The following is a 21,314-nucleotide window of genomic DNA, read 5'->3' as shown; positions in this document are numbered from 1 at the left end:
ATTCTTCCTCCCTGGAAATTGTCACCAGGCAGCCTACCCCGACCAGCAGCTCCGAGGAGGGAGGAGGTGCCTGGGCACAGTCCGTCCTCGATCTCTCCTCCTTGGCTGGGCGTGATGGAGCCTTTCCCTGCCTTGACATAAAACCCTCCAACACGGAGGAGGTTTGCCTAGGCGTAGATCCGCGTAGCTTGACATTACTCCCTGGTTTTGTGCCCTGCCCCTCAGGGACACTCCAGGATTGCTAAGCCGTGAGTGTGCTCAGCCTCCCACGGCCGCATCTTGTTCTGGCTGTGCCTCAGCTCAGCACTGCGGCATGACCCAGGTGGGCGTCGCAGCCTCCTCCCTGTGGGAAGGAAACGGGAGCTCGCAGGGATGCCGGGAAGGGAAGATGGGCAGAGGCTCTGGCTCACTCCCACTCATCCATGGGTTGGACCTTTCGGAAGGGTGCGGTGTGGGAGTGGAGAGGGAAAATGGAAGGGCAGGGGAGACAGCAGCTGGCTGCCTGGTAAGCCGGGCCTGTTTACTTGGCAGCCCTCCTCCTGTAAGGAGGTCAGAGCTATCGCATCTCGGCTCCGGAGACGGACCACGGGAGCAGGAATGTGCTCCGGATGGAATTGTGTCAGTGCCTGGAGTCAGCTCTGTAGCAAGGGCAGGCTTGGAGATGTTCTCCTTCTAAATGTAATCCAGGGCCATCGCTTCTGTGTGAGACCCTCGGGGTAGGGGTGGAAAGTGGGGCAGGAACTTCAGTCCCGGACCCATGGCACAGCACCTCCGGTCCCTCTCCCACCCCTAGAAACCTGACTGTGGCTCTTTTCATTCGAATTAATACAACAGATGTAAACGGATATTGATAAATTATCTGGTCACACAGAAGCAATCACAGCATTTCTTGAATGCCCTGGTGATGTCGGAGTTATCAATTTTTTCCTGAGGAAAGTTTCCTTGTAAGTTGCAAACTGAGGCACTGTCTCCATGATGCCCCTCAGCCGGGTGCCACCTGGCGCTGCCAGTTTGCTGTCCAAGTAAACAGTGATGTCACCGAGGGCATTCAGGTCGCCTGGGACTTCCTGCCAAATGAGGGTCATGGCCAGAGTCAAGATGTGAAGCTTTTCCTGCACTGACAGCGGTGCCCTCATCCCAAGGAGGGCCAACTGTCTGGCAGGCCGGAGGCAGTGGGAGCGTCTCCGCTTTCAGTCCTTCCCTGACACACAGCGGGTTCCCAAAGCTCAGAGCTCTGTTTCTTGTAAGCTGGGTCATGAGAGAGTGGAGACCAGAAAATGGGAAACTCCTTTCCGAGGGCACCTGGTTTTTACTGGAGCTCTGCTCTCTGTGAGCACTCGAAAAATACTAAAAAAGAGTTTTTTGTTTTGTTCCTGAAGAAAAAGGTAAATACCACTGTAGACAATTGCCCTGTATTTTCACTTTTTTTTTTGGTGAAGGTCAACCCACAGATAGCTTCTAGAACACAGGGTGATACTAAATATTGTCCTTTAAATGCTCCGTGACTGTGGAAGGAATTTTTTGGGTATTTTCTTTGGAAATGTGTTAACAAGTAGTGGAATACATCAGTTTTCCTTCCTGCCAGACCAGTTATCCCTGGTTCCTCCACCAGTCCATCCACGAGTACTTAGAGGTGTTTGGAAAGTGCATCTTTGCCTTGCTCCGTGATCAGGATGGCGAAGGTGAAATGCAGAGGCTTCTAACAACTTCACAAGCTGGTTTGGTGAAACAGGGTCCCATCTCCATGGCAGGTCTCTGTGAAGACTCCTGGTGTCCTCCGTGGTAGGTGTGAAACAGCTGAGTTGTGCTAAAGCTGAGGGGTGGATCAGAGTAAAGGTTATCTTGAGTGAGAGCCTACGTCAGAAAAGTCCTTCCTGTAGTTCCAGAAGGGATTCAGCTGGCCTGGAGCCTTTTTGATTCCAGCTCCAGTTCGTTTCCTCTTGTGGATTTCAGTTGGGTTACAACCCAGAGCACCCTTAGGGGTAGATACAGACAACATATTGTTAATCCTACTCAGATTTTTCATCACTTTATATTAATTCACCAGCATCAGAATGTTTTTCTATTAGTTTCTTTTATTTATCAAAAAGTTCAGGCAATTCTATGGTCAAAATTTCCTCTCTAAAAATTTATAGTGAAATAAGGGTGTGGGCTGCAAGAGCTGAAGGGCTCTTGGCCTGGTGACAGTCGTATTCCTCAGAAAAAGGAGTGGCATGCCAGCTGCTGACCCCACAGATCAGAGCACACAGGTGCCCCAGCACATATTGGTTGTCTTGTAAAGCCCTCACAACATTCAGGATGCTATTCCAGTCCTGACCAGAACATAATCCCTGGGTTTGCTGCTCATTTCTCACTTTTCAAAGTGACCAGCTGCGTTTGCACCAGAACAAGTCTGCAAAGTCTGAAGAGCAGGTTCAATTAAAACTCATGAACTGGCACATGAATTTTCCTCCATGGGAACATCCTCCCTTGGCCTAAGCCTTGGAAAAGGCACCTTCTGGATGGGTTACCCTTCTCAGAAATGCAGCTCTTTCTGAGAACTGGTGGGAAGTCTAATAATTGGGATATAGAAGTTATAAATAATGCAAGAATGGAGGCGGAAAGAGAAACTGCTGAGCTGAGCTGGTTCCCCAGGTTTTTTCCAGCTAAGCCATTTGCATGGCAGGACATTCCCAGATATCCTAGTAATTTCAGGGTCTGTCTTCCACTGGCACAGGAAAGACTAAGAGGATGATGAAAGTGTTTTTTAAAAGCAAATGACCAAGAGGTGCATGAATTTAAATCTATGGGAATTTCTTTACTGACTTACTTAGAAGCAGAAAACAGGATGGAGGGTTTAGAAACCGCCCAGCTGATGTTTCATAAGATTTTTTGGGTCCTGAGTTACATCTCTTTTGGCTATGTTGGATTCAAAGGTGGTTTGTGACTTGGAGTGAAGCCGTATTTAACCCACAGATCTCACAGGAGCAGCCATGGACTATCTCGTGATGCACTTATTGGAGTTGAACTGAGCTCCTACTGCTTCAATACTATGAACCTTGCCCAGCAGTGCTTGTTTAGGGAAAACCACAAACACACGAGCAAAGAGGTCGAGTACTCTGTGTTTTGCTTAAAAGCTAAATAAGGAGGTTGCACTCTTTGAGCTGTGCCCAGCGCTTGCAGTAAGTGGAGTTTTATTCTCACAGGCCTCGTGGGTGTTCGTGCTCTGTGTGTGACTCCAGGCCCTGCTGGATCCCCGTAGACTTTCCCTTTTGGTAGGGATGCAGGAATGCCACTCCCTCGGAGCTGCTGATGGCTGAGACAAAGCCCTCCCCTCAGCAGCTTGGCAAAATGTGTTTTACATTCTTCAAGTGATGAGGGGAAAAGGAAGGGCAGTCTCAGAAGGAATTCGGTGCTCGCTCCACCCTGAAGTGTTTTGTGTAGTAAGTTCAGTTCTGCTTGATCTTTGTACTCCTCTTTATTAACTTCTTTCCAAAATTAGCCACTTTCTACCTAAAATGTCTCAGATTTTTTCTGATTTAGTCTATTCATGGTTTGTATATAGTTGGTGGCAGGGCATGGCCTTCTTTAGAGGATGGTTCAGAGGCAATTCTGGGGTGGGTCTATTCTGGGATGTTCCACAGGGAAATACAGAAGCCTGGAGAGTCTCACCCCACAACTCCTGTTATGTGTCTGACCCTGGATGAAATCCATATGAAGCCTTCCTCTGCCCCCTCTGTGTTTTTAGGAGGCTCTTCACATAATGTTGGCACATCTTGGCCTGTACCCTCAGCTGGATGGAGCTATCTCAGATTACAGAGGGCAAATTTGGACCACATATATATAAATTAAATTATTCTGGAGTCTTCAGGATAAAATATTGGAGTCCAGATCTGCTGGGTGATGGATGAGAAACTGGGTGAGACTTTGTTGCTCTAAGAGTAGACAGAATCAGACCAGAAGGTTTTAATGGTCTGTGCTGGAACTGAAAGATTTGAAATTAGAGATTGATGTTTTTAAATAACCTATTTTCAGTCGTTTTGAGTTTCTCCGTGCCCTTGGTGCCCTTGACTGTGCTTGGTTGTTGGAATGCTTGTCCTGTGTGGGGCATGTGGTGCTGGGTGTGCACCAGTCACCCCTGCTGACAGCACTGGGGGCTCCAGTACAGTGAGGCTGTGTCTGTTTTCAGGGAGCAGCACAAACACTTTCTGAAGTTGTTTCAGTGCTTATTTATTTATGTACCCATCTCCCAGCTAGAGTGTGATATCCTGGGGTCCTCAGAAGGAAAACAAGAGCCTGGAATCCACTCTTAACTGCCTGGTTTTTGGAGTGATGGGTTATCTGAGATGTGGGAAGCAGACCTCCCTCGTGAAGGATGGGCTGCCTCATTTTGGTGACCTTTGCACGCTTTCCCAGCCTGTATTGGGGATAAAGAGGCTTCAGTCTTGCCTTGTTTGTGCATTCCTGAAGTGCCCCACACGCTGATTGTGGCATTTGGTAGCACAGCCTGTCCCCCTTTGCTGTGACATTTCAGGGTGCTTTGGGCTGTCAGGCTCCACGTCCTGGAGCATGGACAGCCAGAGGAGTCAGCACCACAAAGTGGGTTGGTTTGGGAAGCAAAGACAAACGCATGGAGCACTCTTGGGTTGGAAGATGCAGAAACAGTGTGGTTCTGTTTGTGGAAGGAAAGATAGGATTGGGAGAGGGGATATTGGAGGTCAGGGGAGTTACAGCCTTGCTGAGTTACCGCCTTTATTATTTTGGGATTGGTTCAGCAGCTGAAACAACAAGCCAGAACACAAGTGAGTGTGCTGCCCTCGCTGCCCTGTCAGGACAGGGGAGCTCCTGTCCCTGGAATGTGCTGCAGTTCAGCGACACAGGGGCTGATCCGGGAGAGAGGCTGGAAACACCTCCTTGGGCTTCAGGCTGAGAAATGGCTGGGATGGGGACATGCACTTTCCAGTCTTTCTATGCTTTATGCTCAGGACTTCAGCTTCTCAATCCAAGGGTTCTGTACAACTCTTGAGTTTCTACACAGTGTTTTGTAAATACTTGCAGAGTTTGGCCTGTGGGGGTGTTTGATGTGTATGTTCATTTGGCATCCAGCCCTGAGCCTCTCCCAGGGTGCCCCTATTGACCTCTGACCAGGCCACTTTCCTCTCTGTTGAAGCTTAGGGTGAGAATCTCACTCTGTTGGGATGACAAGATGTGAGTGGACCCCGAGAGTTCAGAGGAACTTCCATTTTCCAGTTTAAATATTGGCTTAAAATGACATTTTAAAAATCATTAAATGTCTGTTGTGCTGCTGTTAGAAGAAAGCTGAATGTTGCTCAGAATAAATGCAAACTTTGGTTACATTTTATCTAAATTTCCCTCTTTTTAGTAATAATCATTGCTCTAAAGTGAAGAGCTGGACTGGTGAGATGGTCTGAGCCATCAGTAGGGGAGAAGGACCGACTGGGAGGGAAAGTATCCTGCAAAGAGGGTAATGGAATCGCTTTCTGTGCTCGTCCAGCCTTGGTTTCAGAGGGCTACCAGAAAGGAGGCAGTGTGTAATTTTGGTTTCTTGGAGGTACATATCTGATCTGTGGGATCAGGACACTATTCTCTTTGTCACAGTGGTTGTGTCCATGCTTGTCACCAGACCCATGTGCTCTGGTGACCTGGACATGCGAGTGTCTGTGTCCCCTTTTCAGTCCTGTTGCACATTCAGTGGGAGTTAAAGATGAATTTACAATTTATCTTTAACGCCAGGAGGGCTGCAATAAGTTGAGCTGTGAGTTAGCCAAGGAACAGTCTATTTACATAAGCCATGAGACCATTTGGGGATTGCTGTTCAAACTATATTTTTTTCAATCACAACACCATAAAAACCTCTTGACAATCCTTAGTAAGAGTAACAAGAATCTAACTGCAGCTTAGCATGTTTCCTGGAAGAATAGTAACTCTTGAAAAAGCAATGTTTACTTTAAAGATAAATGTAACTATTAGGAAGTAATTCCAGATGTGTGGTTATGGCAGAATTTCAGGGATTGTAGTCATAGCCTGTTTAGTGAATTACATTATTGCATTTAAGAGTAGCCAATGAATTTTTTTAAAATGAATTCATTCTTCAGATGGGCCGAATAAAACTGTTTATTTTCTATTATCTGAGAAACAAACAGAGCAGAATCTGGGCTGTTTATGAAAGTAAATGCGAAAGGTCTGACCCCTGGATGTGGCCTTTGAAAACTGTCTGAGAAAACGCTCTTCCTGGTAGCTGATTTTTTTCTTCAAGCGATTTCTTCTTTTTGAAGATAATGCCAACCCCCCACCCTCAGATTATGCAATAGGTTTTAAGGAATGCTTTGAAATGAAGTGGTTTGATCTCTTTTGTCTCATGAGGTTGTCTAGCATGGTACCCACCGCAGAAGGCAACAGAGTTATATTTTATCATTGAGGAAGAAGTTTGGGAATTTTCAGATCTTTCTTGACCTATTGTGGTGGGCCTGCAGAATCAGGGCCTGGAGTAGTTCCATGCTATTTATTAATTCACTCCTGTGCCTTCTTATCCCTGGAATTGCCTGCTAACATCTCCAAGCCAGGTGCACACAGCACTGGCAGATGAGTTTAAGAGGGCGTGGACTAACTGAGAAATCCGAGTGCCTGCTTTCTCTGGTTTTAAGTCCTGTATGACATCCTAGAGTGAGTCTGTATTGTGGATGGTAATGAAACTGTGACCTGCCATTTCTGAAATGCCTTGTGTTTATCCAATCCTAAGAGTGGTTGGCTTGCAGGATGCTGCTCGGGATGTTGGCAGCTGAAATTCCTGTTACTGCTGGCTCTCTGCAGAAAACACCATTCCTTTATTAGAGGGGTGTTTCAGCTTAAAGCCAGGCCAGGATGTTTAAGTGACAAAGGTTGTTCTTGTTCCTGCTGGAAAGTGGGCTTCCCTCTGTCCCTGTGCTCCATGGTGATCTCTCTGTGGGTGTTGGTGGGTGCTTTGTGCAGAGGCTTAAAATAAATCTGTAAATATACGTGTGTTACGTGTATGCGTGTGCTACACACACACACAGAGGGTTTTCAGCGTGGTCCTTCAAGTGCAGCGCTGATTTCACGGGTGGATTACATTCAAGGTCATTAACAATGAACTTGGCTACATTAAGGGCTCCAGGAAAATTCCAAACCATTTCCCCTGTTACTCCCTGGGCAGTTGTTGGTGTTATTCATGTCGGATCGGGACACCCTTAACGCAGACACAAGATGTGCTGCTGTAGCTCATCCCAGCTGCAGGACCTCCATCCCTGCAGTCAGGAGCCTGGAGTTTTCTGCCGGGGCTCGTGTTTATCTTCCCTCCCTGTTCCCGGAGGCACCAGCGGGTTGTGCTGGATCAGAGCTGCAGCAGGACTCAAGAAAAGCTGTTTTCCAGCAGGGCCTGGAGGCGGTGGCTGCACACTCTAGCTGTCTCTGGAATCAGAATTCCGTTGTGTTCTCCTCACCTCGCTTTGCTGCAAGGTGCTTATTTTTATCCCTGCAGCGTTTTTCTGCTCCCCCACTCCACCTTCCCTGTGGCGGGGAGCCGCATCCCAGAAAAGGGAGCCTGATGTCAGGGAGCGAGGCACTGCTTTTATTAGAATCAGAACAAGGATGCAGGTTTTCCAGCCCTATAGGTGTAGGATAACAGGCCATTTCATGCTCAATTTAGCTTTATCTGGGATAGATTTTGCTTGTATGTTGCTCAGAGTGGGAGAAGTGATAAAGCACAAGTTAGAGTTGAATTTATTCTGGATCGAGTTGTGTGTGTTTCTAAACAGCAGTGACACAGAAATAAATTAAATCCCATGACTTGTTCCATCTATATTAAATTACCTGTCACTTCATCCCGATTTTGCGGTTTTTATTTTTACAGTTGGAGCTGCAGCTTTTCCAGTGGCACATCTTCTCTTCCTTGAGCACTGGTGAATATAGAAAAGATGGAAAATGATGCTGTCTATCAGCCTGTTCCCACTCGTTGTTTATACCCTGGTTGCTCCGTGGATTTAATTGGAATTAACCCTGATTTCAGCCTGTGTGCAGGGATCAATGGGAGGTTTTTGTCTAGGCCTGATGCTCAGTGAGGATCAGCTGGGGAGTGCTGTGCAGAAACGCTCCGAGTGGGATTTAATCCTCGCCCCTGTCTTTGCTCCATGCTTTTGCTTGTTCCTAGTGGCAGGATCCGGCCGCAGCGGCTGATCCATGGCCCGGCTCCTGCGGGATGCGCCGCGGGAGCGTCGTCCCCACGACCTTCCCCAGAGCCGGTTCTCCCCGCGTTCCCTCGCTCTGTTGGCAGCTTCCCGTGACTAAAGCGATTCCTTCCCACCTTTCGTGAAGGTTGAATACTCGCACTCAGCCTTCGGTGACAGCTCCTTATGTAACAGCCGCCCCAGCGCGGCTCCGTTCCCATTTCTGCGCCAAACGCCGGGATTTGTCCGCGCGGAAACACGGGACGGACTTGCCGTGGGGTGGGGACGGGGGACAACCGGCCGGCTCTGATATCCCGGGCCCGGACGGTGAATTAACGCCGCTGGTGAGCCGCGGCAGCCGCGCCGTCTGTCGCCCGCGAGGCGGACTGATGTCGCGACATGCGGGCGCCGGCGGGGGCCGGGCCGGCAGGTGGCGCCAGCGCGGCGGGCGGGGAGGGCCGTGAGGGGCGGCCCCGGCCCCGCCGTGGGGAGGGCGGGCTCGGCCCCACCCTGAGGGGCGGCCGCGGCCCCGCCCTGCGCTCCGGGCTGCCCGGGAGGGCGGCTTTGTGGCTGGTTTGTTTTTTTTTTTAAAGAAAATTTCAAATAAGAAAGTGAGCTAAAAGAGAGAAAAGACGAGAGAGGCCGCGGACGGGGCGCCGTGAAGGGAGCGCGCGCCCCGCCCAGGTAAAAAGGCGGCCCCCTGGCTCCCCCCTTGCCCATGTATTTAACTGCGTTTCTGGTAATTATTGCGTTTTGCAAAGGTGAACTCTGTGTTTTGGTGTTTCTGAGGAGCACCCTGTGCTCCTCAAGGTCTCTCTGAGCACTGACTGGTAAAGAGGATGCTCAGTGCTATTCCAGCTGAGCTCACAGCCGTGCATAACCTCCCTCCTCCTCCTCCTCCAGAGGTGTCTGCCTCTCTTATATCTAGTACTGATAAATACATGCAAATCCTAATCAGAAAACAGAATAAATATGCAAACAGCACCCTGAAAGAGGAGAGCCTCACCCCAAGGGTTGCGTTGGTGGGTGCCATGTTGTTCCTGCGGAGAGTTCAAAGTAATGCATCATTTAGTTGGTTTTATCTGGATTAGTTCATAAATAAATTTCCAGGACCAGTCACAAAGTCAGTATTTGCATGTGGAGACAGAAGTATTTCTTCAGACTCATGTTAAAAGGCTTTTTCTTGTCAAATGCTTATGTGGCTTTTTAAGAATCTGCATTTTTTTTTCCATCAGTATTTGCACCATTTTGTAAAGGTATTGAGGTCATCTTGGTGCTTGAGGTTTTTCTTAGATGGGTTATCCACAGCTCCATATGCTATAGCCAACACTTACAGAATTCTAAAGCCAATGGTCTGCTTTTGAAAATGACAATTGTGAAACTGTTTTACTGCACCATTCCATCCATGTTCCTCTTTGTGGAGCTGAACATGACAATTTTGGATGTGTGCATGCAGCAAAGCTACTGCCTTTGCTAAAGCACTTAATTTTTAAAGAATATTTGTTCTCTGAAGGAGTGGTTGGTATCTCACCTGTTCTTGAGCTTATGCTTCAAGTAAAAGTCACTGATTTTTGAAACCAGAACTCCTGAGCTTGACCTTTCTGGCTTTCTTCCAGTATATACATATCATCTAAATGATTATTTTTATGTGTTTTTCTTTGGCAGAGGGTTTTAAGAAGAATCTGATGGTGAGGAGAGGCTAAGGAGAAGACTCAGGATGACGACAACGGTAGCGACAGATTACGACAACATCGAAATCCAACAGCAGTACAGCGACGTCAACAACCGCTGGGATGTCGACGACTGGGACAATGAGAACAGTTCTGCTCGGCTCTTTGAGCGCTCCCGCATCAAGGCTTTGGCTGGTAAGCACTGACCTCAGATCTAGAAAAAAATATAGATGGATAACTAAACTCTTCTTCAAAATACCTCTATCTGGATGTGTGTGAACCATCTCACTTGTCCTGGAAAGGAGGAATGTGGCAGGTGGAGGTAGTTGTCATGTAGTAATGAATGATGGGACTATACATTCTTTCTGAATACTTGCTGTCTTCTGCTGAATTCCACTGTCATCAGCAGAGAAATGAAACTGGGTTGGATCTTTTCTTGTTTGAAACGTTTGATTATTGCGTATTAAAGGCTATGCATTAACCACATTTGTTTATAGAGCAAAGAGATTATGTCATGTCCTCTCTGCTCTGAGTCACTGCCCTGCAAAGCAATTTTTATGCATTCTGTAAATGATTTCCTGACTTTTATGGTAGCATGCCCACATTTCTGACCTCTGAGCAAAATGCCTTGGCAGTATGGGACAGACATAGAAAATAGCTCAAAAATATGCTGAGCACTCTGCTGGTGAAATCTGAGCTGCAGGGATGGTTTTAAACCTGACATTTCATAAGGTGTTGGGACAGGTTTATTAAATCAGCTGCACTGAGACAAAAGTATCACCTGTTCCATTTGTGATTCCAATGGGGCTGGGTCCAGAGTGCACCGTGCCCTTTCTCCTCTCCGCTCCGGCCACGGGGATGCATTAGATGCAGAACGCTGCTACATCTCAGGTATAGGGCAGGATCAGGTGCGGAGCTCAGCAACAGGGAAATGAAGTAGTTCATGCAGGTGGGCAGAGAGCAGATCACATAACTCTTCCTGGGGATAGTGATGCTATTGACTTAGTGGAACTGCTCACAGAGAGGGGATGTGTGTTAAAATTTGCTGCCTTTAATTACAGCAGTTCCCATCACAGTGTGCATTTGGAATGACAGGGAAAATGCCTTACCTGGGCGGGGCTATTCTGAGTGGGGTCAGAAAGAGCCTGCTGGTACCTGTGGTGATAGACAAAATGAATCTCAGCTTGGGTTGCTTTATTTTAATAGTTTACTCTTGTTTGAGGAAGAAACTGTGTTTTACTCCTGCCACATTAGTGGTTGTAGGTTGTATCCTGTTCCTTGGGTGGGAAATGCTTTTAGTACAAAGCTCATGAGCCGTGTTTGGGTCCCAGATCTCACCTTACTGCAAGTGCTTGTTCCACTTACTTTTATAGCAAGCAGAGCTCCCCACCTGAGTAATGAATAATAAACATGAAACTCTTATTTCAAGGAGAAGTAATGTAAGGAAAGTACTTGAATTATTTAGCTGGCCTAAAACACATACCAATGTCAAAGCAAATAATTTTGCTGAAGATTCGATTCAGCTATTTAAACATTTTCCCACAGTATGGTGTATTTATTTTTCTTCTGAATAAGCATTACTTGTAGTTATTTTAATTTGATACATTTCCATACCTGTAATTCTCTATGGTTGGTGCTGAGAATGCTGTGTGCTGCCAAAACTTGGCTTAGCATCCTGCATTGCTGCAGCACTGCTTGAAAGCTTAATCATGGTGCAGGGAGAGAGGAGCGAGGAGAGGTTTGTATTTCGAATCCAAGGTTATGGTTAAAGGCTGAGCTGTGGTACTCCTGGCACTGTTCAACATATGTTTTCAGATATGCTGCCTGGTGGATAATCTTCCCTTGCATCTCCCCAGAAAGGCACTGGCAGGTTTTTAACAGCTGCAGCCTGGAGCTGGGCTGGCAGCAATCTCTGTCATTGTCCTCTTTCTGTGGAGACAGGCCCTTTCTGGAAAGGTGTTCTCTGATTCAGCTGCGTGTCACAGGACCGGGCACAATGACCACTGGGTGAAAGTCTGGTGCTCGCACAGTCAGCTGGGGGATGTCAGGAGGTCCTTCTGGGCCCTGCAACCCCTGCGTTGGACCAGCTGTTGCACCATCACCTTCCTCTGGGTGAACTTCACTGCTCTCTGAAGCGGAAGTAGTTGTGTGCCACCTTTGGGGTCTGGGTTTGCTGAGTAACAACACTCCAGCGTGACTTGGGTGAGCACTGGCTCTTTGTGGGGCACGAGCACCTTCCCGCATCTCCAGGACTGGCCACCTTCTGACAATAGCATTTCTCTCTCCAGAGGTCATGGATGGGTTTGTATCTAAAGACTGTCCGTGGCTGTCCCACACTGGCAGTGTGCCAGTGACACGATATAACAAGACTATCAATGTCTTTCAGTCTATGAAACGTTCATGCTTCATTATCCTCTTGTCCTAATGAGAAAGGTTTCAAATGAACACACCAGGCACTGGTTCCTTATTTTTCATCTCCAAGATGCAAGCTGCTGTACTCCAAAGTAGAACAGCTGTGGGCATGTTACACTGCATGACTAATGGCTGTGTACTCTGCTGGTGCAGGCATCTTCTTTCCATCCTCTTCCACAAGCTGTGAAGTGCCTCTTTGGCAGAGCTTCTATCTCGTGTTCATTCTGCTTGACTGTAATTGAAGCGAAACTTACTTCCTTTAAGGTAAAGTAAGGTAAAGAGTGAGGAAATAAGTGAGGTTTGTAGGTAGAGTCTGATACTCCACTGTAGTAAGAATCCTGATGGCCCCACATTCCATCAGGATATTGAAATATTTAAACAGCAAAGGCAGGAGGTGGTGGTCAGAATAATCTGTGATTGGAACAATGTCCTGGAGAAAAGCTCAAGTAAAGCAGGTATGATATAATAATAGTAGAAAACCACTGTTAGCATAGCAGCTGATAGCTGATGTTATTAAAGTGGTCTGTGTACCATGAAAACCAGAATGCGAAGGGTTGTTTCAGTTTAAAACCAAGAAATCATCTGGGAACACAACTTTCAATCAGAATCCAGATTTGAAGGGATATGCAGCCAGATTGGTTGCCAATCATGTTGAACTAACTCACTCTGCATCTGATATGAGAAGAAGGTAACTGATCCGTTCTTCGCCAAGTAACGTATCCCACTGTAGGAAATCATCTTTCACCCGTCCTTGTTCTCCGTGGTTCTTTGGAAGGTCTTGCTGGAAGACCAAGTAATTCTACCTGCTCTGTAGGAGCCAAAAAGATATCGTGTTTGGGCAAGACTCTTCATTCACAAATCCTCAAGGGTTGGATTTCGTCTATCTAGGACCATTAGCTAACAAGATTTGTTGTGCAGCTGCTTGGTGCATGAAGCTCTTGCAAAAATCTTAAGAAACAGTTCAGTTGTTCAGCAAAATTTTTCACACTCAGCCTTTGGGCTGTGACATTCAAGTGTGCCATGCTTGCCAGCTTACGTGCTGTTTTCAGGTAGTGTGAGAGTTGTCACCTCCAAAACTTTCCGTTTCTTCAGTTAGCTAATTCAATATTAATCTTGGCTACAGTTACTCGCTTTTCTGCTCATTTGTATTTCGCCCTTTTATCCTCTGCGTTCATGCAAGTGACCGGAAGGTCTGTGACTCAGCTGTCTGGCCCATGAATTAAAACCAGTTTCAAAGTTTATGAAATGAGAGGAGTTTCCTAGTGTGGTCAGGAGGAGCTGTGCATTCCTTTTCCAGCTTCACCCAAGTGGCCATGCCTAGGTTGGGGCACTCACTGGTGTTGCATGATGTGGTGTTCATGAGCCTTACTGGGCAAGCCAGGAGGCTGCATTTGTCATACAGCTTTCCTTAGTTGCCCAAAATAGGCTTGTCATTCATGCCAGTAACTTACATGCTCCCAGCAGCAAGAGGGGGAAAAGCATTGAAATTGTTCCTGAAGTTACACTATTGAAAAATTTTTCTTTGTAATATAGTGAAATAGCCATTTCATAAGGTTGAAAAAATCAGAGAAAACTTCCACTGGGAAAGTTCTGGGTTCCTTACGTGGGGCAAATTAGCCCCTTGTGGTCCTGATATTTGAGCCATTCGCCCCACAGCTCCAGTGCAAAAAGTCAGCAGAACAACCCCACAAAGATGTGAAAAGGAAGGTTCTGCTTCTAGTACTCTCCAGGTATCACACACCTGCCTGGCCCTGCTGTCAAGCATCTTTCTCATAGCAAAATTTCTGTTTCACTTTGAGCATACAGAATGAAGTTTCAGGTCTCAAACCAATAAAAAAGGGCAAAGTACAATGATTCAGAGCTTGAGAGAATACACTTTGGATTTATTCTTGGCTTTGAAAGAGCATACTGAGAATAAGCTCTTGCAGGGTGTTTCCTGAGTATCCTGCACCTGAGCTATCCAGCGCTTAAAAATCAGTCACTAATTTTAATAGCAGCAAGCGTTAAGGAAAGAGTATAGTGGTGCTCGCAAATCAACTTGGAAGGGCATGTGAAAGATTCACTTGAGACTAAACAGAAATAAAAACCTTAGAGCAGTGGAATCTGCTCTGCACTGGTGTGGCAGAGATGGTTATCAGCCCGTGGGTTTGTTTAGCAGCCACAGGCTTAATGCAGGCGTACCCAGATGAGCATGAAAGAGCTTATTTTGAAAAATCTTGTTTTGCTCAGATAAAAGTTGATGGAATTATTTCAAGAAAAGCTTTTCCAAATGTTGAGCTCATCCAATGCTTTCCTTCTGGATTTTACTTCTGGAACAATTTCTCCTGTTGTTCTAACCTTCCCAGAATCCATAGGGGCAGGTGTTAGGAGCAGCAGTGTCATTTGGTGTGTTGTGTGTCATGCAGGCATGAAGAGAAGGAGCAGGGCAGCAGAGAGGCTGCTGTATTGCCACATGTCACCTGTGGTGCCGGCTGGGACTGCTGATGCACACTGTACCAGAGAGGGAGGAAAAGCTCAGCCCATCTGTCACTGTGCATTAAGGCCTTGGCTTTTAAAGTTGCTCTGGAGAACTGTTTCTAAAGCAGATAGCAAAAACCAGGCGATAAATAATACTTTCTTCTTAGTGGGTTTATTTTTAAAGATTATCGGTAGACTGACCCAAAATGAAGAGCCAGTGTGTCTGTGAAACATAAAATAACTCCCAAGCAGAAGCAAACAATGTATTCCGTGATCGAAAATGTAACTTGGTACACAGGTCATTTGTATCTTACTGCTGTAACAACAGGATTTTTGGTATCAGCTGGGCATGGTTTGGCGGTTTGCCCTCTCTCTCTTTAGAATCAAAGAAGTGGTGTTGAAAACTACATGGAGGTGTAAGTCAGGTTCTTGGTAGTCTGATTAGATCCGTGGTCCCGTGTAGCCTCTTGAGTACAGAGCCAAGCTGCTGAAAAGAAGTCCTGCCGCATGTACCTTAGGACTTGTCTGGAATCACGCATGCTTTTCTGCTCCATGGACAGGATTTATGAGTACTTAGTAACAGAGTGGTGCATGACAGTGGTTGCATCCTGGTGAAGGGCTGTAATGTGGCACACATTGTTCAGGCAGGATGAGCTGGGGCTGGAAAAATAGGCTTTTTGTTTCTTTGGGGACGGAGCAGGATAGGAGCAATTCTGGCAGCCCCACTCTGGAAAGTCTGAGTGCTGCCGTCATTTTACGTCTTCGCTGAAATCCCTTCAGGACTAAACACTGTCGAGTTGGACACGTATGCAGGAGAGCCCAGCATCTTGCCAGCATGAGCCTGTGTTGATTGATCCCTGGATCTTTGGATTCCTGTGCATTAAGCTCCTGGGCTGGAATACAGGGCCATATCTGCTTCTCACAGTTCCTTGCGGAGAGCTCCAGGCATACGCCAGTCCCTATGCACAGAGGACTCTGTGCTTGGACAGCAATTCAGTAATTTAACAAAATAAGGTACAAGAGAATTCCGTGCTCTAGTTAAGCTTAAATATAAAAAGCCATCTGTACCCAGAGGAAGCCAATGGAAAGCTGATGTACATGTGCTGACTCTGTGTGCATAGGTGTATTTGCCTTTGGGATATTACCCGTGAAATGTGCACGGGGATAATCCTGCAGCAGGTCAATCTGCATGGTCATACCTGGGCCTTTCGATACCGCGGCACTGCACTGACTTCCAGAGTGAGCTTCCTTACACTGATTTTAGGTGGGAGCTATGCCTTCATTCCCAGAGCAGCACAGCACACTGCTCTCCTGTCTACTCCGGTTTTTCTCATCCATTCATCCCCATGGCATCAGTGAAGAGTAAGAGTACCAGGCGACGTACCTTTGGCTGCCCCAAAACACTGAGCTGAGTGGGAGGCAGTGTTCAGCATCAGCAGGGCAGGAGTCATGAATGGGAGTAAAGAGCTCTGGCTGCAGCAGCTGCTCAGGGAAAGGAGAAATGCTCCCTGGGAGACACCCTCCATGGAGTCAGTGGGAGCTGAGCCAGGCACTGACTTAAGCCTGGGATAATATCATGCTGAAGTTGATGATTTAGAGGAGACCTCCCAGCCAGATTGTCACCTGGTATAAACTGCATTCTCCCCTGGCTTCTCTGAGGCCATGCTGTCTTACAGCAGGTGGGAACCTGACCGGAGTGGCCCTTTGTGGGGAACCTGAAGACTGAAAAGACTACAAATGTTCTTTGCTATTGGAGTCAATGTTTGAGGGATATTTAATACAGAGAAACCATGAGACCCTTCACTGAGATAATCAAATTTTTAAAAAACAATATGCTGAATAATCTTAATGGGAAGGATTTTTTCTATATAGAAACTACATGCCAGTATTGGCAATATGTGTATATTTTTTAAATTATGACTTCTCACAGGGGTGAGCTTAGCTGTGGATGAATTTCAAAACCTAGTCATGAGTCTGTAATTCAAAAGAAGTCTTTCCACAAAAAATGCGTATGCAGAAGAGAATGTTCTCGTCTCATGTCTTTAGCATCTAACTAGCAATGTTTCTGTATTTATGTTATTTATTCAGCCAAATCTGCCATGTGCCTTGCATTTTTCCCTTCTATTTGTTGCTGGGATACTGCCTGAAAGCACTCCCTGAAGTATAAATAATGTCTAACAGAGCACACTGCAAAGTGAAATTCAGTGCAGGATTCAAACATGTTTACTAATTTCTGTTAACCTTGGAGCTCTTCTAATGGGGAAAGATTAGTGATGAAATCATTCCCTCAGATCAGAGCTTTGATTCTTATCTTGAGGTAATATCCTGGAGAGATATAAACCCAGATTGCCTGGAGACGAATTTCCTTGACGGGAAGAGGCAAAAAGAACAGGAATAGGGATGAGGACCAGCCACGTAGAGAGGGCGATGAAAATCTATTTCTAAGTTCCACTTCTTTAGTTTCCGGCATTCTTCCTAACAGTTTTGAGCTCTTCTAGTGAGCAAGGCAATCACTACTTTTTTTTTTTTTTTTTGCCAACCACTTTGTATGTGTATGTTGTATGAGGATTTTTTCAAGTTTTTCTTCCTTTATTAAGCCTTGAAGGCAGAGGGGTGTCAAGTGACAGTGTTTGTACATCCATTTGGATAATATATTTCTTTTTCAATACATCCTATAAAAATGAAGTTGTTTGCTCTGGAACAATAACTTTGTGAATTGGACACGATTAATACTTGTCAATTGATCACTAAGCCTTTTTGTGGGGAGAGGCAGTTTCCAGATGGGGACATACTCTGGCTTATGGAGATTTGTAAAGATCTGTGTATTCTGCTGCTTGTTTTCACCCAATTTCCATTTTGCTCAAGAGTAGCAGGACATTGAATTGTCATGCCTGAGTGATTATGGTGTAGCAACAGTGTATCTTCTGTGTTCCTGGTCAGACTGAAAAGAAAAAGAGAAAATGGTGCAAAAGGAAGAAGAGAAAAAGGAGGGTGGGAATTTCTCTGTCTCTCTCCCATACATATAAACATAGGTGCAATTCAGGTGGAAGAGAAAGGAGGGAGAGGCAACAACAATAATCCCAGCTTCTGAAAAAGCACATCAAAACCCATAAAAAAGAATTTTCTGCATGAAAATGAAGAAGTGTTTTCATGACAAAATTTCACAACCAGTGAGTATTTTAAGTGTGTACCCGTGCAGTGTGTTTGATTTGAACAGGTTTTGTAAGGGTTATCCATCTATGTCAGGGAGCAAGCCAAGTGCATTTCATGGGCAACAAATAAAACCTGGGAATGTAGTTACAACTTTGCAGGGCTGACTCCCCTGTGTGGGTGAGTTCATGGAATATGGGAAGCAGTACAGGTTGGAATGCAAACCAACAGAAACCATCATTTCTTCTGAAATGTTCCGCAAATGCCTCCTGTAGCTCTTCCCTGCTGGCCTTCCTGGCAGGTGTTCGACTCCTGCAGTTAGCAAGGACATGCTGTTACAAAAGTCATGTCAACTTTCCTGTTAATCTGGGACTTGTGTAAACTGAAACCTGAAACCAGGTGGAACTGACCCAGTTTCAGTAATAAATTGATATTCTGGCCTGGTTTGTGAGAAAATTCCCGAAGGTTTTGGTCTCAAATGTCACAACCTAGAGATTCACCTGGAGCCCAAAGCTGGTTTGTACCTGGGCCTCCGAATGGAGGTGCTGGAAGGCCAGCCTGGACATGGCAAAAAGGAAACATGTAAACAGACCCTTCTGTAATAAAAATCCTCGTCTCCTGCTTTTTAATGTGCCTCTTTTCCTTGCCTTTGGATTGCATTGGCTCCCCAAAGCCCACGTGAATCACAGAGAATGTGTCTGGAAGGGACTGGGAGGACCCAACCACAGGGTAGTTGCCACTGACCTAAAATCCCCTTTAAACAGAAACATTGAGATACTTTCTGCAATGGAAATGTTACTGGAGAGATCTCTTGGTTTGCCTGTATTCATTTCACCTCCTTGTGAGACAGTTACCAAGTGTTGCAGCACATGGCAGGCTAGGAACTGAAGGGTTCTGTTCCCTCCAATACCTGCAGCCGAGGTAATGAGCTTGGCAGCTCGTTTGTGCTTGGTGTGTGGGCTGCTGCTGCTGCCTGGTTCCAGCATCTTAGATAAAAACTGGAGGGAAACCAGCTAACTCTTCAGGATTCATGTTATGCAAATTGTCAAATAGGGTAAAAATAATTATTTCCTATTACATTCTAGAACAATCCACAGCAAAACCTGTCTCTCCTTGGTTCAATATATAAGGAAAGGTTCTGTTTTTACTGTGAGGATGGAGGCAAGTGTGATAATGAGTTTTCAGTTCCTAATTGTAGCACTTAGTGGATGTGTAGGAACTTTACCCTCCTTCAGGAGAGGAGCAAAATGTTACGTGATTTCTCTGGCATTTTAGTTTAATAAATCATCCTTTTTATCTTGTAATTTTTTTTCTAGTTACCCACCAACTAGAGAATTTACAGGAGCAAGAAAGAGTAAAGACAAGTGTGATGATTAACCAGACTCATAATTATTGTAAGCTCTGTCTTAGAAACATTGATAATTAGGAATTTGGAAGGTAATTTTGCTAGATCTAGCATTAGTTTCTTCCTTAGAAACTTTAGTTTTTTCCTTTGTGTCAGAACCCGTTCACTTCAGCAGCAATTTTCAGAACCATGTAAAGACAGAGCCCAGGAGAGACCTGTTTGCGTTCTGGGGTAAGCAGCTGTTTCTAAATGTCACTTGTACATTCATAATATTACTGTAATCAACCTCTCATTCTCCTTGAGGCTTTGCAAAGCTCTGATCATGTCATCTAGGACACTCTGCATTATGGCTAAGTGGATAATCATTTGTGTTTTATTTACTCTGTACAAGTAAACCGTCACCTGGCAGGTGCTATGGGACAGGGACAATTCAGGCTCTGCCAGCAAAAGTTATTTCGCAGTTCTGGGCAAAAAATTGAGAACAAAATTTAGAGGGTGAAAAAAAACCCCAGCACACCCATCCCTCCTCAATATGTTAAACTTAATATATGCTCTGGCCTTTCTTTTCCTCCAGTGCTGTAATCAGTAATGAATTACACCACAGACAATTTCCAGCTGTGTTGATAAGTTGCACTTGGCCCAGTGCTCCAAAGCTATCTATGGCTTTAAAGCGTTCAATCCCCTCCATAACGTTGTATCTAATTAGTGTTGTCAAGGGCTTAGTCAATTAAAGATAAACAGGGAAAATGAGTAGAACTGGAGTGTCACAAAGGGCTTTGTGCATGCAGAGCCTTGTGATCGATCCGGTGCATCGCCACACGGCAGCAGAAAACAGGGCTCAGGTTCACTCGTTTGCAGTCAACAGCAGACCAATGGATTAGGCTTGGTGTGACTCACAAAACGGGGAGCTGGCAGTGTGCCTGTTTGGAAGCAGCCTTGCTACATATGGTGTAGCATTTCACAAACACAGACATGTCCCCATTTTGCTTTGCTCTTTCCACTGAATTCCCACCAACCTGTTCAGCAGAGCCTTCAAGATGTACGGCAGTGCCCAGCAAAGTGGCAGGAAGGCTCTGGCAGTTGAGCCTGGCATCAGGGCCAGCCCCAAGGAGCTGAACCATCAGCAGCAAAGTCTGTCACATCTGCTGCTGGGGGGGCACATTGTTCAGCCCAAATGCCAACCTGGATGGCAGCTCAAATGAGGTCAGATTTTTGCAGCAAGTGCTGCTGATATCGTGTCAGGTTCTAGTGTCTCTGTTTGTCAAACCTTGAACAAAATAAGCTCAGTTCAAACACAGGTTCTTCTTTTCCTTTAGCTTTCCACCCTACTCGCTGTGTAGCCTGTACTGCTCCATTCCTGCTCCAATTCCTGCCCTTTAATGTAGTGTTTAGTGCTACTGGGCAGGCCAGAGTTGGGAGGGACAGAGAAGGGACACGGACAAAAAAGATTATCAAACCCCAAATTTTGTTCAGTATTTCCTGAAGCTTGCCAGCTTCAGTTGTCCCACAGGGGACAAGCTGAAATGTATATTCTTGTGTGTGATGTTAATGTTTCATGATGGGGTGGGTAAGGCCAGTCTGTGTTTTTTATGGGCCTAAGCCAAATAATTATTTTTAGTTTTTAATATTTTCCTTTTGTAATAGTTTACTTTTTAATATTTTTGATAATGACCACGTGCATTAGTGCGTCGCCTGCCAAAGGTTTTGGGAACACTTTCAGCTGGGGAAAAGTTCCTGACTTATGGCCTTCATGGTGTTAAAAATGCTCCAGTTTCCCCGTCAGTCACTTGGACTTTAGTTTTACCTTCTGAGCTCCCATAGCAACACCTGTTTGCTCAAGGTGGGACAGAATGAGCTGATATGCCTGCAGGTTTCTGGCTGCCTGCCTGCTCTTGAGGGGAAGGGTTTGTGTTTAATTATAACGTAGGTCAGGCATGGCAGGCAAGAGCTGCTGTTGGTAGGAAGCTGCAGGAGAAATATCTGTGACGGAAATAAGTCTGTACTTGTGTGCTGGGTAAAACGTGCTCCTCCAGCTTGGTGGAGTTAACCTTGGTATGTTAACAGCTCAGCTAACCCAGCTCTGCTCCTGGGAATTTGGGA

General features: G+C 45.9%; 1 protein-coding gene across 5 annotated transcripts in view; it reads left to right on the top strand.

The window, feature by feature from the left end:
• SPTBN1 (spectrin beta, non-erythrocytic 1) overlaps window positions 1-21,314 on the top strand; it is a 116,866-nt gene that overhangs the window by 24,348 nt on the left and 71,204 nt on the right. For all 5 annotated transcript variants that reach the window (XM_032103846.1, XM_032103847.1, XM_032103848.1 and 2 more), the window contains exon 2: window positions 9,846-10,045. In XM_032103846.1, coding sequence (XP_031959737.1) covers window positions 9,898-10,045 — 148 coding nt within the window. In that variant the 5' untranslated portion in view covers window positions 9,846-9,897. The remainder of the gene's footprint in view (window positions 1-9,845; window positions 10,046-21,314) is intronic.

This window comes from Corvus moneduloides, chromosome 3, assembly GCF_009650955.1.
Source record: "Corvus moneduloides isolate bCorMon1 chromosome 3, bCorMon1.pri, whole genome shotgun sequence".
Lineage (NCBI taxonomy): Eukaryota > Metazoa > Chordata > Aves > Passeriformes > Corvidae > Corvus > Corvus moneduloides.
The sequence above is the reverse complement of the archived record's forward strand: the minus strand, read 5'-3'. Positions and strand labels throughout refer to the sequence as shown.